This window comes from Gambusia affinis, linkage group LG01 (assembly GCF_019740435.1).
Source record: "Gambusia affinis linkage group LG01, SWU_Gaff_1.0, whole genome shotgun sequence".
NCBI lineage: Eukaryota > Metazoa > Chordata > Actinopteri > Cyprinodontiformes > Poeciliidae > Gambusia > Gambusia affinis.
This window is the reverse complement of record NC_057868.1, coordinates 4,173,873-4,190,888: the sequence shown is the minus strand read 5'-3', so window position 1 is coordinate 4,190,888 and position 17,016 is coordinate 4,173,873. Positions and strand designations below refer to the sequence as shown.

The 17,016-nt window shown below is 40.3% G+C and overlaps 1 protein-coding gene across 2 annotated transcripts in view; it reads right to left on the bottom strand.

Moving 5' to 3' along the window:
* The window catches only part of tafa5l (TAFA chemokine like family member 5, like), a 124,956-nt gene that overhangs the window by 43,857 nt on the left and 64,083 nt on the right, over nt 1-17,016 (bottom strand). For both annotated transcript variants that reach the window (XM_044110895.1, XM_044110887.1), the window contains exon 3: nt 3,317-3,444. In XM_044110895.1, coding sequence (XP_043966830.1) covers nt 3,317-3,444 — 128 coding nt within the window. The remainder of the gene's footprint in view (nt 1-3,316; nt 3,445-17,016) is intronic.

Below are 17,016 nucleotides of genomic sequence, written 5' to 3'. Positions count from 1 at the left end.
AAATAAAAAAGCTCAACAGCTGATGAGAACAGGAATAATTCAAAAGGGAAAAACAATCAAGAAAAATAACTATATCAACTAGTGACAAAAATGATTAAAGATTAAAAGAAACTGAAAGAATATGAAAAGACTTAAACTAACATACCAACAGAAACAACCTAGAGAAACTATTCAGGGACGGAAACAACAAAATAATTTATAAAACAGACCCACCAGAAAGAACTGATACAGTAAAATATAACCATACATAACCCATAACAAAAACCAGAAAATTACCCAAGCACCCAAGAATTAGGACAACATATATCATTGTTACATGGTGAAAAGACACTCTTTTCTCATAGAACACTGCAAAAAAGAGAAGTTATCTGAAAAACTGCTCAGTTGCATTTCCATACTGTCACAAATGTAAGTGGATTTGGAACTGCCTGAAAAGAAAAGCTCATTAGAAACATTTGTGCAAGGTGCTCAGAAAAGATGTCAAAATAGTCCTCAGAAAAAATGCCAGAGGTACAAAACACTGGAATGAAATGGCTTAATTACCTCCTTCTTGTGTAGATAAGTTCTCCAGAGCCTTGCTAATGACCTAATTATTCTATTCAGGTGTGGTGCAGCTAGAGGCACATCTAAAGGTTGCAGAGGAGTGGTCCTCCAGCACTGGAGTTTGACACCTGTGCTAAGAAGCTGGGAAATACACATCACTGCTTTTACATCAATGAGTGGAGCCTTTTTTCCTCACTCCCAGTCCTCCCAGTACAGGTGCAGATCTACAAAACGCTTGACTGCTTATACTTTTTCACTTTAACTTTTCTGATTATCCTGAAATAAAGACTTTTCTGGTCAAATTTTTATTTTTATTTTTTTTTAAGTGGTTTTATTTGTTTATGTACAAAAAAGTTGTTCTTACTTCCTACCCACATGCTGGGGCAAACTGTTAATCAGCTCTATATCATGGTGAAAAAAGACAAAAAAATGAAATAGTCTATTCTTTAATTTGGACAAACATTTGTATACTGTAACCAAGAAATCATGATCTGTCATAAATTGGTTATAAAAGTGTTACGGATTAAACTTTAAAAATTGTGTAGCTTTATCTGGTAATCTTATATTGCTCTGCCATATTATTTAGTCTTAAATTTCTAATTGTTCTAATTGATCTGAAGTCTTAGAGCAAGATGTCTACAAAGCACTTATGAACTTTGAATTTGAAACATTATTTAAGATTAATGTCAAGTTGTTATAACAAAGACATTTTAAATAATGTCAACTTTGTGTTAAAAATGGCATTATTTACCAAATGACACTTTATGACAACAGTCATAAATATTTATGAAGACTTACTGATGTTCATGACAGGTGTTATGTCATGTTTATGACGGTGTCATGTCAGTCTTATTCACATCCCATCAAATAAAGTGTTACTGATTTTCTTTTATCAAACATTTGGATTTCATTTGCAATGGTCCCTCTTTTCAGCAAGAAAGAGAAGATATTAACCTAAGACTAGCAATTTATTGCTGTACTTTATCTCAAACAGGGATTCATTATTACACAGTTGGTGCTGCAGCATCGGCAGCGACAGTCTCAGTGATTCATGGAGCTTGCAGAGGAACAGATGACACCATATTGGAGTTTTTAAAAACTTTATGTTTTACATCTCTAACAAAGTCAGCCAGAGGTCAGCTGTGTCTTTTTCAGCCTTGCTGTTCCATTTGCAATAAGAAATTGATCTTTTGTCAGTTTTAGTTAAGTGTGTTAAATATTTAGCAAGAGGTAAACCTATGACGCACTGTAGCATGCAGATACGTGATGTCATGTTTACAAATTATTAATAAGATCACTGTCGTGTTCCGTGTTTTTCTGTGTGTTTATTTTGAGTTTCCTATGTGTCTGAGTCTCTGTGTTGTCCTATTTAACCTTGATTAGTTCCCAGGTGTGTCTCGTTCCCTGATTACCTCCTGTGTATTTAGTGTTACCTGTGTGTCTGTGTCTTCGTCGGGTCCTACGTCTGATTACATCTCTTTACGTCTCATTTTGACGTCTGTTCTGCCGTTTGTCACTTTTGTCCATTCGTGTTTCCTGTTGCTACCTGTGATGAGCATTAGCCTCCGCCCAGCAGTGCTGCCAGGTTTTTGGGCTGTTCTGGTTATTTGTCACCATTAAACTCATCATCTTTCATCTCATTTGGGTCTGCTGCGTTTTGCCTCACCGGTTCCACCACCACACCTCATGACAATCACACCTGGTTCTAATAATGACTTAGGCAAAAAATGACAATAAAATAACATGACTGATGGCACTTTTTAAATTTCGTTGTTCTTGTGACAATGACAATAAAGATCTATCTATCTATCTATCTATCTATCTATCTATCTATCTATCTATCTATCTATCTATCTATCTATCTATCTATCTATCTATCTATCTATATCTTCATGAGACATCAATAATATATCCACAAATTACAATTATTATAACAAATTCAAACATTATTAGTATTGCGTGTTTTTCAGCCACATAGTGTCATTTTGTAATTCATAAAGTGTCTTTGACATTTGCAGTTGTTATAAAATATGGCTTAAAATACATTTGACTTCATACTTTGATGGCTTAAAAGTATGAAGCCATCATACTTTGATGCAGTAAGGTATGATGTATGAGAGACCAATTAACCTGACAGTCATGTTTTTGGACTGTGGGAGGAAAACAGAGAAGCCGGAGAGAACCCATGCATGCACAGGGAGAACATGCCTAATCTGGATTTATACTAAATAAAAATACTGTAACATGTTAACTGCTTATAACCTTTTAATAGAAACTCACATTGAAATCCTGAAGTATAGGATTATTCTTTAGTGTTTATCTTTTTAACTGACAATTGAGGGCCATAAGCAACCACTTAACTTGCATGTGCCTTGGCCCGGCTCTGGGATGAAGGTGAACATGTGAAGAATAGTCATTAAATATCAGTTCAGTAAATTGAACATGCCAAATTTTATTGTTAATGGTGAAGCACACAGCATATGCAGCTTTCTTTGAATAAAACAAGAGGTTTCTATTTTGTTTATATTTTTATCCTTTATGTGCTAACTGTAATCTGTCAAATCCTCTGACACGTTTCAGCATAACCTAACTGTCTTATGTAGTATTTTAAACTTACGCACCAACAAAGCATTTGACTGAAACACGTTGAAAGTGTCCCAGGTGTGTCTCTTCGTATGACACCTGACCTGACCTCATGGGGCTCACACTGAACATGAAGGCATGTTGGTGTAAGTGCATATGGCATGTATTAATGTCACGTCCAAGGAATTACCGTGACGGTCTTGATGCGACCACTGCCTCTGGTGCAGGTCCAGCCAGATCTGTTGAACAGGAGGCTGCAGACCTCCCCCTCCATGCAGGGAGCCATCTCACACCACTGACGACTTCGCACAATTCGTGCTGGGAGGGCAAAAAAGGCAAAAAGCGAAAGAGGCACGTTAGAGCTGGAGAAAGATGTTCAAATGTCAACTTTTCCTGGAACAAGCCAAACTGTTTTGAACTCAGCAGACTGAAAAGTTTCTGTCGAAGTGGATGTGTTTCAAATCCTGGTGTATTTTAATTAAGTTCTTGTAGATCTTGCATATCTGAATTGCCTGTGGTAGTAACCTTTACAGAGCAGATGGCAGTCCATAAATTACTTTGTTACTAATGCTAGCTTTTATTACAGCTACACGGAAATGAGTTTTTTTCTCTTTTGACATTTTGTGGAAGTAATTACCCTTGAAACATTTTTCTGGTTCAATCTATTACATTTTTATTTTATAATGCACAAATGGTGTTTTTTCTATGAGGCTGAACTGTACAATCTGTTTTTTGAACTCAAATCCACCCACCCAGCTCTGTGTGAGGAACACTTCCAACATGTTTAGCACAGTTTTTATAACACTTGCACAGTCCTAATACATTTTTGGTTATTTTCATAGGTCATAATGTGTTGGTGGTACATTGCTCATGCATTTTAATGTTTAATGTTATTGAAATGCATGAGCATAACATGCTTAAAAAATTTAATTTTTTAGACAAAAAAAGTTTTGTGAATTTTACAGTATATATTATAGAGTTTTAGTCTTTTTGTCTTCCCAGGTGAAAAATAAATATGCTAAGCATGTTAAGTTTTAGCATACTTGAAGTCAGACTGATCATCAGAATACTTGAAGTGTTATTTTGGAACAACAAATTTTGTACTTAGTGTATTTTAAAAGTAATTAAATTGCAGAAAATCACAATTTAAAATGTACTAAGTGTACTTTCACATACTTGTTTAGAACAACTAAAGTTATACTTAGTATACTTTTAAGTATGTATATTGCTTTTTATGTAACATAAACATGCTTGATTAGTATATCTTAGGGGTGCTATTTTTGTGATCAAATTACATTTCAAATATGCTTAGAATGTATTTTAAGTATATTGGCATTACATATTTAATATATTAGTAGTGTGATTACAGTATGCTCCAGTTACACTTTTGGTTTAGTATAGCTGCTAATGAAGTACACTTTTTAGTTTGTTAATGTCTTTTATTATTCTGCTTTGCCACTTTGTACATTACATTCTTCATGCACACTACAGTACTGCAAACATATCAGGCTACCATTAAACAGAAGGATCAATTACAACACGCTTTCTGGCTGAAAAAAATTACACTGTATAATCAATATATTCATATTTTTCAAGAGTACATTGCCAACATACTATCAGAGAATTGTACAATTTGTCAATATATTAAAAGTATACAGACAACATGCTTATGAAAATTTGTACAATAAAACAATAGGTACACTTTAGAGGAATTGTGAAAAATATTTCACCAAGGACAGAGTATTTTTTTAATTTAATGTCACAGCATTACTGCAGACAAACTGACATTTCTCCTTCCTAAGAACAGTGAGGATCAACGACAGAACATTCCCATTCACTGCACCACAGCACTTTACAGAAACCTACAAAAAAGAACAACAGCGCAATTAAACAGAGAAAGCTCTTGTATTTGAAAGAGTAAAGAAAAACAGCAAAGAAAAAAAGTATGACTTACAATTTTAGAACATTCCGGACTCACTGTGTATGTGGCATTATCAGAACTGATGATGATTGGGACCTGATGCCTAGGGTGAAAAAACAATTCCCAGTGACTTCTTTACCTGTTTATGTCAGAAGTAGAAAAATATTATTATATTATGGAATCAGTTGATGCTGGCATTAACTATGAAGTTGTTTTAAGTGTGGATCTGAGGACACTGATTCTTGCAGCGTGGTGAGGGGGGCTGGTGGTGCTCATTTTCAATAGTCAACAGATGAGAGACGGGGTTCACCCTGGATAGGTCACCAGTCCATCACAGGGCATGAATGCTAATAGTGAATAAAATGTATGAAAGAGAAATGGTAGAATAGTAAAGGGGATAAATTCTGTCCAATTATTTTGGACAGCTGTATCCTATAAGAGACAGGAAAGTCTTTAGGTTTTCTAAAACCTGATCCCTGGCTCCCTCTTTCATTTTAATTTGATAATACGCAAAAAAAAACCTCTCCTTGGGCTGCCACCTTATTGTGGTGGAGGGGTTTGAGTGCTCCAATGATCCTGGGAGCTATGCTGTCCGGGGCTTCATGCCCCTGGTAGGGTCACCCAAGGCAGACAGGTCCTAGGTGAGGGGTCAGACAAAGTGCAGCCCGAAGACCCCGATGATGGATACAAACTTTGGACTACATGTTTCCTCGCCAGGACGCGGGTCACCGGGGCCCCACTTTGGAGCCAGGCCTAGAGGGGGGGCCCGACGGCGAGCGTCTGGTGGCCAGGCTTTTACCCATGGGTCCCCCCGCCCATGGACCCACCACATGTGAGAGGGGCCAACGGGGTCAGGTGCAATGTGTGTTGGGTGGCGGCCGAAGGACGGGACCCTGGTGGTCTGATCCTCGGTTGCAGAAGCTAGCTCTTGGGACGTGGAATGTCACCTCTCTGGTGGGGAAGGAGCCGGAGCTAGTGTGTGAGGCTGAGAGGTTCCGGGTAGAAATAGTCGGTCTCACCTCAGCGCATGGCTCTGGTTCTGGAACCAGTCTCCTTGAGAGGGGCTGGATATACTTCCACTCTGGAGTTGCCCAAGGTGAGAGGCATCGGGCAGGAGTGGGCATACTTGTTGCTCCCCATCTCGGCGCCTGAACGTTGGGGTTTACCCCGGTGAACGAGAGGGTAGCCTCCCTCCGCCTACGGGTGGAGTGTCGTTTGTGCTTACGGGCCGCACGACAGCTCAGATTACCCACCCTTTTTGGGGTCCCTAGAGGGGGTACTGGAGAGTGCTCCACCTGGGGATTCCCTTGTTCTGCTGGAGGACTTCAATGCTCACGTGGGCAATGACAGTGAGGCCTGGAGGGGTGTGGTTGGGAGGAACGGGCCCCCCGATCTGAACAGTAGTGTTCTGTTGTTGGATTTCTGTGCTCGTCATGGATTGTCCATAATGAACACCATGTTCAAGTGTAAGGGTGTCCATATGTGCACTTGGCACCAGGACACCCTAAGCCGCAGTTCAATGATCGACTTTGTCATCGTTTCATCGGATCTGCGGCCGTATGTCTTGGACACTCGGGTGAAGAGAGGTGCGGAGCTGTCCACTGACCACTACCTGGTGGTGAGTTGGCTCCGCTGGTGGCAGAGGATGCCGGTCAGACCTGGCAGGCCCAAACGTGTTGTGACGGTCTGCTGGGAACGTCTGGCGGAATCCCCTGTGAGACGGAGCTTTAACTCCCATCTCCGGCAGAACTTCAAACACGTCCCGGGGGAGGTGGGGGACATGGAGTCTGAGTGGACCGTGTTCCGTGCCTCCATTGTCGAGGCAGCTCATCTGAGCTGTGGCCGCAAGGTTGTCGGTGCCTGTCGCGGTGGCAACCTTCAAACCCGTTGGTGGACACCTTCGGTGAGGGAAGCCGTCAGGCTGAAGAAGGAGTCCTATCGGGCCTTTTTGGCCTGTGGGACTCCGGAAGCAGCTTGGGGGGGGCACACTCTTAAGCCTCCCTGGCAAGGTCTATTTGGGGATTCTGGAGAGGAGGGTACGTCGGATTGTCGAACCTCGGATTCAGGAAGAGCAGTGTGGTTTCGTCCTGGTCGTGGAACACTGGACCAGCTCTACACCCTCAGCAGGGTCCTGGAGGGTTCTGGGAGTTTGCCCAACCAGTCTACATGTGTTTTGTGGACTTGGGGAAGGTGTTCGACCGTGTCCCTCGGGGAGCCCTGTGGGGGGTTCTCCGGGAGTATGGGGTACCGGGCTCCTTGATATGGGCTGTCAGGTCCCTGTATGACTGGTGTCAGAGTCTGGTCCGCATTGCCGGCAGTAAGTCTTCCAGTGAGTTGTGTCACCGATTCTGTTCATTACTTTTATGGACGGAATTTTGAGGCGCAGCCAGGGTGCTGAGGGGATCCGTTTTGGTGGGCTTAGGATTGCATCTCTGCTTTTTGCGGATGATGTGGTCCTTTTGGCTTCATCGGGACGTGATCTGCAGCTCTCGCTGGAGTGGTTCGCAGCCGAGTGTGAAGCGGCTGGGATGGCGATCAGTGCCTCCAAATCCAAGGCCATGGTCTTGAGCCGGAAAAGGGTAGTGTGCCTTCTCCGGGTCAGGGGGGTGTCCTGTCCCAATCGACAGGCGGGCGCTGTACTGGTCCGTCGTGGTGAAGAGAGAGCTGAGCCAAAAAGCAAAGCTCTCGATTTACCGGTCGATCTACGTTCCCACCCTTATCTAAGGTCATGAGCTTTGGGTCATGACCGAGAGAACGAGATCATGGGTACAAGCGGCTGAAATGGGTTTTCTCCGTAGGGTGGCTGGGCTCTCACTTAGAGATAGGGTGAGAAGCTCAGTTATCCGGGAGGGTCTCAGAGTAGAGCCGCTGCTCCTTCATGTCGAGAGGGGCCAGTTGAGGTGGCTCGGGCATCTGGTCAGGATGCCTCCTGGACGCCTCCCTGGTGAGGTTTTCCGGGCACGTCCCACCGGGAGGAGGCCCCGGGGAAGACCCAGGACACGCTGGAGGGACTATGTCTCTCGGTTGGCCTGGGAACGCCTTGGGATTCCTCCGGAGGAGCTGGTGGAAGTGGCTGGGGAGAGGGAAGTCTGGGCCTCCCTTCTGAAGCTGATACCCCCGTGACCCGACCCCAGATAAGCGGAAGAAGATGGATGGATGGATGGATGGATGGATGGATGGATGGATGGATGGAATACGCAAAAATATTTTGAAGATAAAAACAATAATGAACGAGTTATAACAACAACCTCACAATATCAAAGTCTCTTTGGCATACTGAGCTCAGTATACCTTCATAAACCAGGTTAACTTTATAAAAAAAACTATATTAAGTCATAACAAACTGAGCCGTCATGCAGTTGTAACATAAAATTGAATGACTGTTATAACAATTATCAAAATCACAGCAAAATTGATAAAATTACTATTTCTGAAACCAACTTTTGTTGGTTCTGAAACCAGTTTTAGTTGGTTTCAGAAATAAACAATGCACTGCACTGTTTATAATTAAATGAAGATAACTAGCATTTTGAAACAAACTTTCCACCAGCTAATAAGTGTAATAAGCAGTTCTTTTAAAAAAGAGTTGGAATGTTTTGAAAAGTTAAGTGTTTTAAAGCAATTTATAGTAAAGGTAATGTAATGGCCAAACTTGGAAAATATTGAAATGTAAATACAATATTTGCTTCTCTTTTTTTACAATTAGAAGTCTTTTTAACCACTTTTTGGTTTCACAATTTAAAGGGGTATGTTTGAGCCACACTGCAAGAACAAAAGGTCTTATCAAGTGTTTTTAGAATACTTTCTAGTGCAAATATCTTAGTACACTAAAGATAAAAATAACTTACATGTAACTGTTCATCAAGATATGAGCTTGTTTTAAGTCTAATTATTTAGTATTGTTAAAAAAAAATTGTAGTGACACTGGCATATTAATTTCACTTATGATTGAACTTCTTTCCCTTGCTATAAGTGAAATAATCTGCCAATGTAGAAAGTCCTTCTTCACTGATATTAAGGATAAAATGACTTAAAACAAGCTCATATCTTGATGAAAAGTTACTTATATCTTACTTGTGTCTGATCTGACATGTAGAAAGATTTTTGCACTGGAAAATCTTTGGTAAGATTTTTTTTGTTTTCGCAATGTAAATGGGCATTGTAGTTTATTCTTTTGTAATGATTGTTCTGGTTCATGTAATGAACACTGCTCATTTGGATTAACAACAAAATCCAATTCTAAAGAAGCTCAAAGGGTCCAAAAGATGCATTTGAATAGGGTGTTGGGAGATACTAGTTATTTCTACATGAACATTTTCAAAAGTAGAGTTTTTATTGTTCTTTCTCTCTCCAGAATGTGTAATTAATTTGTCATGTCTTTAAACACGTTAACATTTATAATTAAATCTGAAAGGTTACTTATGTCAATTCCGAGTTTTATTTGTAGTAATTTTATCTTTAGAACAATGCATTTGATCAAATGTTCTTGATGTTTGTCACTCCTCAAACATAGTGACATGTACTTAAATCAATAAAGCATTTGCCATTTCTGCACAACAGGCCTGGTATTTCTCCTTCAGATCTGAAATATGATTGACTACAAGATTAACTGAATGAGGTTGCTGCTGACTGAGCCTGGTTTGGGTTGGTTCTACATCTACACTAGTAGTTGGCAGTGGTCAAAGGCCATGCTGTTGGAGAGTCTGTGGTGCGTTGGAATTTTCACCAAACTCGTTGTTAGTTGCTGTGCTGTTTGCCAACATCCGTTCAGTCCAGATTTGTGTTGGTGTTTTATTGTTTTCTGTACACAACGAATGGTGGTTCCATGCCTTTCTGAATTGTTCTAGTCGGCTTTGAATCTCAGGAAGAAAAACTATAGGAAGAGAAAGTTTGTGTACGTCATTGCTGGGTTCTAAGAGGGCTGAATCTTGCCTGTTGTCTTTAGAAAATGAAATAGCACTGTTGAGGCGTGATTGTCTGTGCTGCAGTTCAAGTAAGTAACTAAGCGAGAACATCCATCGATGCCACCATGGACCATAAAGCCCCACCTTGGGCCAAAAGAAAGTCGATCTGCTCTCTTTTTTTTTTTTAATTAATTTTTTATTTGGAAAGGCAAATTACAATTATTTTGTACAATTCAGCTTCCACCACATTGGAAGTATGAGAATGAATAACATAAGCCCAACCAGTTTTTTTTTTGTATAATAACAGAACATCCATAACAGAAGAGTGAGTGGGGGGATGGAGGGTCTGGTCTGAGTTTTCTTATGTTAGGGGAAAAACACAATCAAGAGCGTAAGTTTGCCATAATCCTGAGCCAAAGTACAATACACAGAGAAACAGTACTTGCATGTAATAGAGATATTTAGTCCACAGGAATAACAGATTTTATATAGTTTGTCCATTTAGACCAGATCTTGAAGAATAATTCCCTTCGGCCTTGGACAGAAAAAGATATCTTCTCCAGAATGTAAATGTCCTGTACAATCTTGAACCAGTCCTCAACAGTAGGAGCTTCAGGCTTCAACCATTTTCTAGTGATTGTCTTTTTGCTTGCTGCCAGGAGCACCAACAGCAGTTTTTTATCTTCCAGAGTCCAGTTATCAAGTGAAATGTTTCCTAGGTACAGGGATTCAAATTTACATGGGATCCTTTCAGTAAAGATGTTATTCAGGTGGGAGCACATTTGTTCCCAAAAACCTTTAATAACCGGACAATCCCAGAAGATGTGATGATGATTTGCCCCGTTTGTTCCACAGAGTCTCCAACATGTGTCTCCGCTGCCCTGATGTTTTTTCTGAACTGGAGTCACAAAAAAACGAACAGTGTTTTTCCAACAGAACAGCCTCCATGTGTTGGAGCTCGAGGTCATCCAGTGTAATTTGTTAATCTGTTCCCAGACTTCAGTTGAGATTGATAAATTTCCTTCTTTTACCCATTTGTTTCTTATGTAGTTTGTATCACCTTGTTTAGACGATAGGATACCATTGTACAGTATGGAAACAAGTTTCTTGCATGAACCTGACTTCAACAAGGATAGAAGCACATTAAAAAGTCCTGGTTTGGCTGTTTCCCAATTGTCACCTATATTTTGATTGAAATAGGTCCTAACCTGTAGATATCTAAAGAAGTCGTCCTTCTCCAACCTTTTAGATCTCTGAAGTTCCTCAAAACTCAGAAACACGCCCTTCTGGGTAAAGCTATAGTAGGTGGTTAATCCTTTTTGGATCCATCCTCTAAATCTCCCATCAATCTTGTTTGGTTTAAACGCTGAATCAAATGCACACCATCTGAGTATTTTTATCTGGTTACCCAATTTACAAATTTTAATGACCTTACTCCAAGAATCCAGCATAGTGTGTAATATTGACCCATGTGGTATATTCAGCCCTTCTTGTAAGTCTTTGTCCATTAATACTGATATTAAAGGTTTTCCTTCCACTGTTGTTCCTTCCAAATCTTTCCACCTTGCGTCGTAAGATGGAGAGCATAAACAAAGCACAGGTCTTAACTGAGCTGCAAGGTAATAAACCTGTAGATTAGGAAGACCCAAACCACCTTTCTCTTTCTTTAACTGCAGTGTATTATACCTCACCCTTGCCTTTTTTCCCTGCCAAATATACTGAGATATTAATCTTTCCCACTCTATGAAATGTCTTTCTGATATCAGGATAGGTAGACACTGAAATAGATATAGGAAGCGGAGAATGTTCATTCTGACCGTCTCCACTCTGGAGTATAAATTTGAGAAAGGGATCAGATTCCATCTCTGTATGTCTGATTTCAGATTTGAAATTAGGGGCTCATAGTTGACTTCAAAAATCTTAGTGAAATCTTTGGGCAATGTGATCCCTAAATATTTTATGGATTCTGCTTCCCAGTTCCAATTGTACAGACTCCTAACATTGTTCTGTGGGATATAATTTATTGTTAAAACCTGAGTCTTGGTAATGTTTATTTTGTAACCCGAGAGTGAACCATATTCCTCGATCGCCCCCATAAGTACTGGTAGAGTTTGAGCTGGGTTTGTTATGGTTAACAATAAATCGCTCGAACAATGACAACTTTTGTTCCCCGGATGTCATGTGAACTCCAGCTATGTCCGTCCTCTGTCTTATCCATTGACTTAACGGCTCTATGAAAAGGGCGAAGAGGAGCGGTGAAACACAGCAGCCCTGCCTCCCCTTTCTAAAGTAAAAGGATCAGATAGGTCTCCGTTAATTTTTATCCTAGCAGATGGTTTATTGTATAAAGCAGCAATTACATCTATTATAGTCTGGTGGAACCCAAACCTGGACATAACTTTGTAGAGAAAGGACCATCTGACCGAGTCAAAGGCCTTCTCCGCATCCAGACTCAGTATGAGAGTCTCTATTTTTTGTTGGGCTACATGATTTAAAATATGCAAAGTTTTTCTGATGTTATCCTGCGTCTGTCTCTGTCGGATGAAACCTGTTTGGTCCTTATGGATTATCACTGGCATGATGTTTACCAATCTCAGTGCGATTATGGCAGTAAATAATTTATAATCAATATTTAGCACACTTATCGGGCGGTAGTTTCCGCATTCCAACTTATCCTTTCCGTCCTTAGGGATTAGCGAAATAGTTGCGTCTCTCCATGAGGGAGGGATTATTTTCTTTTCCAGTACATTGTTAAAAACTCTTACTAAAACAGGGACTAACTGATCTTGCATTTCTCTGTACCACTCGGCAGCAAACCCATCCGTTCCTGGAGATTTCCCTCCTTTCAACTTTCTAATCACCGATCTTAATTCTGCTTCAGTTATCTCTGATATTAGTTGTTCATTTTGCTCGCCTGTAATGTTGGGCAGATAGAGTTGGGAAAGGAAAGTATCTATTCGCTGTTCATTATTCAATTTGGGCTGGGAGTATAGATTTCGGAAAAAATCTCCAAAGCATTTCTGAATCTTTTCTAGGTTTGTTTCAACCCTATTTGTATATATATTCTTTATTTTGTGAATAGTTCTATCAGCTTGTTGTTTTCGTAATTTAAATGCTAGGAGCTTCAGAGATTTTCCCCCTGCTTCATAATATTTCTGTTTAGTAAAGAGAAGTTTCTTTTGTATTTCTTGTATGTTTAAATCATTCAGTTCTTTTTTCACTATCTCAATTTTAGCTCTTGTTGCCCTCTTGAACGTTTTGGAGTGCTCTTCCTGCAGTTTTTTCAGCTCAACTTCCAATTGAGTTTGTTTTTGTTGTCTAATTTTCTTTTCGTATGAGGAAAAGGCTATTATTCTTCCCCTGACTACCGCCTTTAAAGCATCCCAAAGTATTGCCGGACCCACCTCTTTATTATCATTCTCCTCCAAATATTGTTTGATTTCAGTTTTCATATTCTCCTTAAAAATTTTACTATTTAATAGGTTTGTATTCAGCCTCCAGAGCGTGGATCTGCTTTTTTCAGCCAGTTGAAGGGAGATATAGATTGGGCTGTGGTCTGAAATTGGACTAGATTCGATCTCCCAACTTTTTAATCTATGCACATCTTTTTTAAACATGAAGAAATAATCTATTCTTGAGTACACATTGTGAGAAGAGGAGTAATGTGTGTAATCACGACTGGTTGGGTTCTTGTCCCTCCAGACATCCACTAATCCCAGTTCGTCCATCATATTTTTCATTCTTTTACTGATATGTTTTGAGTTTGTTTTCCCATTTGATGAGTCCAGATTTGGGTTTAATTTAATATTAAAGTCCCCAGCACAGATCATTACACCCTGACTTTTTGTTGCTGCTAATTCAAGTATTTTCTTGTAAAATGACCAGTCGCTACCTGGTGGGGCATAGACACTAACAAGACTTATCAAGATGCCATCTATTTTTCCTGTAATTAAAATATAACGACCCTCCCTGTCTTTATGTTCTGCAACATGTTCATAGCACAAGGAGCTCGATATTAAAATCGCAACCCCTCTTCGTTTCCCGGAGACGTGGGAAGAAAAATAGACAGATTTAAACCCCATCTTGTTCAATTTGGCATGTTCAGAATCATCTAGATGGGTTTCCTGCAGCATCGCTATTTGAACTTTATCCTTTCTGAGTTTAGATAAAACTCTCCATCTCTTAATTGGATTATTTATACCATTAATATTGAAAGAAGCTACCTTTAACTGTGTCCTCCCCATTTGTGTAAGTTTCTTCCCCATGTCACTGATGACCCTGAAGCTCCCCCACCACTCACTAGAACTGACATAAACAGAATATAAACATGTGAACCAAAAACAAACATGTAAACAGGAACCTTGAAAGAACAGAACATGTTCAGCATCCAAAGCAGGGGTCTGTTGACTCGACCCTGTTGAGCCTCTTGGAAGCGGCTCAGAAGGGAAAAACCTCCCATATTGTTAGGGAGGGCCCTTACAGGTGGCAGCAGCCCAAATAAGAGAGAATCCCAAACAAACCTTTTTAAAATCCCATCATCTTTAAATTAGCCCTCTGTACACTTATCTCTAAGAGGAAAGACTAAGGAGGGAAAAAGATGTATCCTTCACTTCTCAGGTCGCAGGTGGAGATGTTCTTCTGAAAGCCCGGAGCCTCTCTTTGTAGTTTTCTCCTCTTGTAGAACCGGAGGAGCCTTTCTGTTTCCTTCCCTCCTTTCTGCTCCAGGACAGCCGCTCAATCTGCTCCTTCAGGGAAGCTGGAGATCTGATGACTTTAACTTTGTAGCCCTTCTTTGCCAGGTCCTCGGTGGTTTCCTCTATGGTGTCGTAGGTTCTAGATCCTTCTTTATGTTTTACTCGCAGCCTCGCTGGGAAGAGAGTCTGGAACGGAACCCCGTTCTCTTTCAGGACCCTCCGAACCTCCGTGTACTCTCTGCGCTTTCTGAGGATGGCTGGTGGATAATCATGATCCAGATTTATTTGTTTCTCACGCCAAACAAATCCCTTTCGCTGCCAAGCCTTCCGAAGCAACATTTCCTTATATTTGAAACTCAGAAACTTTACGACGATAGACCGTGGCGGCGCTCCCTCCGGTGGCGGCGATCCCAGCGCCCGGTGTGCCCGCTCAATCTGCCTGTCTGGTCCGCTGTCCTCCAGACCGAGACCCTCTTTAAGTAAACGATCTGCTCTCTTATACTATGAATAGCTGGTCTACCTCGACCACCTAAAATAAAATCATATTCAAATGTCCTAGCATAATGTTTACTTTATAGATTTGTTTTTATCTGTCTGTCTGTCTGTCTGTCTATATCTGTCTATCCTCTACAGGTGTCCCTGTGTCTCCTAAGGGTGACACTTTGTATTTCACACAATATATACATTTAGTTTGATATACATAATTTTCTGTTGTAAATGCATGAACACAAAGCTTTAAACTTTTACAGACGCTGGAAAGCAACTTAAAGTGTGAATCAGACATGAACCGGGGGTGTGCTTTTATTTTCAGAGGAGTTAAAGGATGGGTGTAGTGCTTTGTAGTATGTCAAAATCAAGAGCTGGCTGGCCTTACTATAATTTCCGAAGAGGCAGATATCTTTGCCACAGTATAAAAACTACATCTGGTTATTACTTGAACTGGCCCGGGCTGCAGAATATTATATTAATGCTAATGTAATAAAATATGATAAAATATAATATAATAATATAATATAATAAAATCGCACTCTCTGTATATCCCGTTCTGAAGAGCTCTATCTATATTATGGCATTTTCTTACAGTTGAGGTCTGTATTGAGGTCTTAGACCTCGTGGTGGTAGTCGCAGGTTAGATTCCCGGCCTGCCAAGATTTGCCGCATGTCTTTCCCTTTCTCACTACCCTCTTTCCAGTCAAACTACTTTCAAATAAAGGCCATTAGATCCAACAAAATCTTTTAAAAAAGAAAAGGTTCATGACTAGATTCCAGTGACAGAGCGGTCAATAAGGCTTCACCTCGAGAGGAGGAGTGGGGGAAATCTGAAGTGACCTGACACAGCAACATGCCACAGTGAATTCTCATTTTCTCAGCCATCCGTCAGGCGCAACAAAGCGTACATTTATCAGTCGGTTGCAGATGTAGTTTTGAGTACATTAGGGCCAGCAAAACTGAATTTCCAGGGGACCTGATAAAAGCTGAACTGGTAAAGCTGGTGGGAGTGCTGACTAGCCTTGGAGTGCATCAGTCTTACCTGCAGGGCGTCAGATACTGGCGAAAATAAAAACATTCTGCATCGCTGGCCAGAGCTGGCACCGACCAGCCCAGTCTTTCCATTGTTTTTCATACAATGTGAAAGCATGATGATGGTGCAGCAGAGACTTGTTGAAATAGCTCAACAACAAAAACATACTGGCTTCAACCTGTCTTGATCCATCTGTGCTGGCCTATGTAGAAACAACAAAGCCACTGAGTTACAATGTACTCCTAAAATGCATGATAACTGCTTTTAGCATCTGCAAAGTCTTTCATTTTTCTGAACATAAAAATCGAACTTTTTGCTCAAAAAAGTGAAGTAATTTTTAGAGAAATGATACAGTCCAGTTCAAGATCTTCCTGCCTACCAGGATTTATTTTAATGTTTTTTTCTTATAATCATTTTTTAGCGGTCTCTATGTCAAAACACCAAACATTTTCTCATTTAAGAAGGGTTAATCTTATGCGAATTGTTGACTTGCAGCTGAAGGAGGAACAACTTATCCTGCTCTCTCTTGTCCTTACTGATAACTTTGCCTGAGTTATTTTTAAAATGACAGTTTTTATAGTTATATGTTACTTTTTCGACATCATAACTGGATTACTTCAAACCTAAAGGACTGAGGGATTTTCTTACTTTTATTTTTTACCTTACTTTTCTTCATCTCCAAGTTGAACCAGGACAAAATGCCTCCGGCCGACCCCAGAGACCTCAGCAGTATTATACAACAACTTCAGTCTATAGAAATGAAGAACAAACTGCTGGAGGTGAACTTTGAAATCAATGCTAACTGTGGAAACGACACAACTCTTCCTCAAAACGACGGAGAGGTCGTAC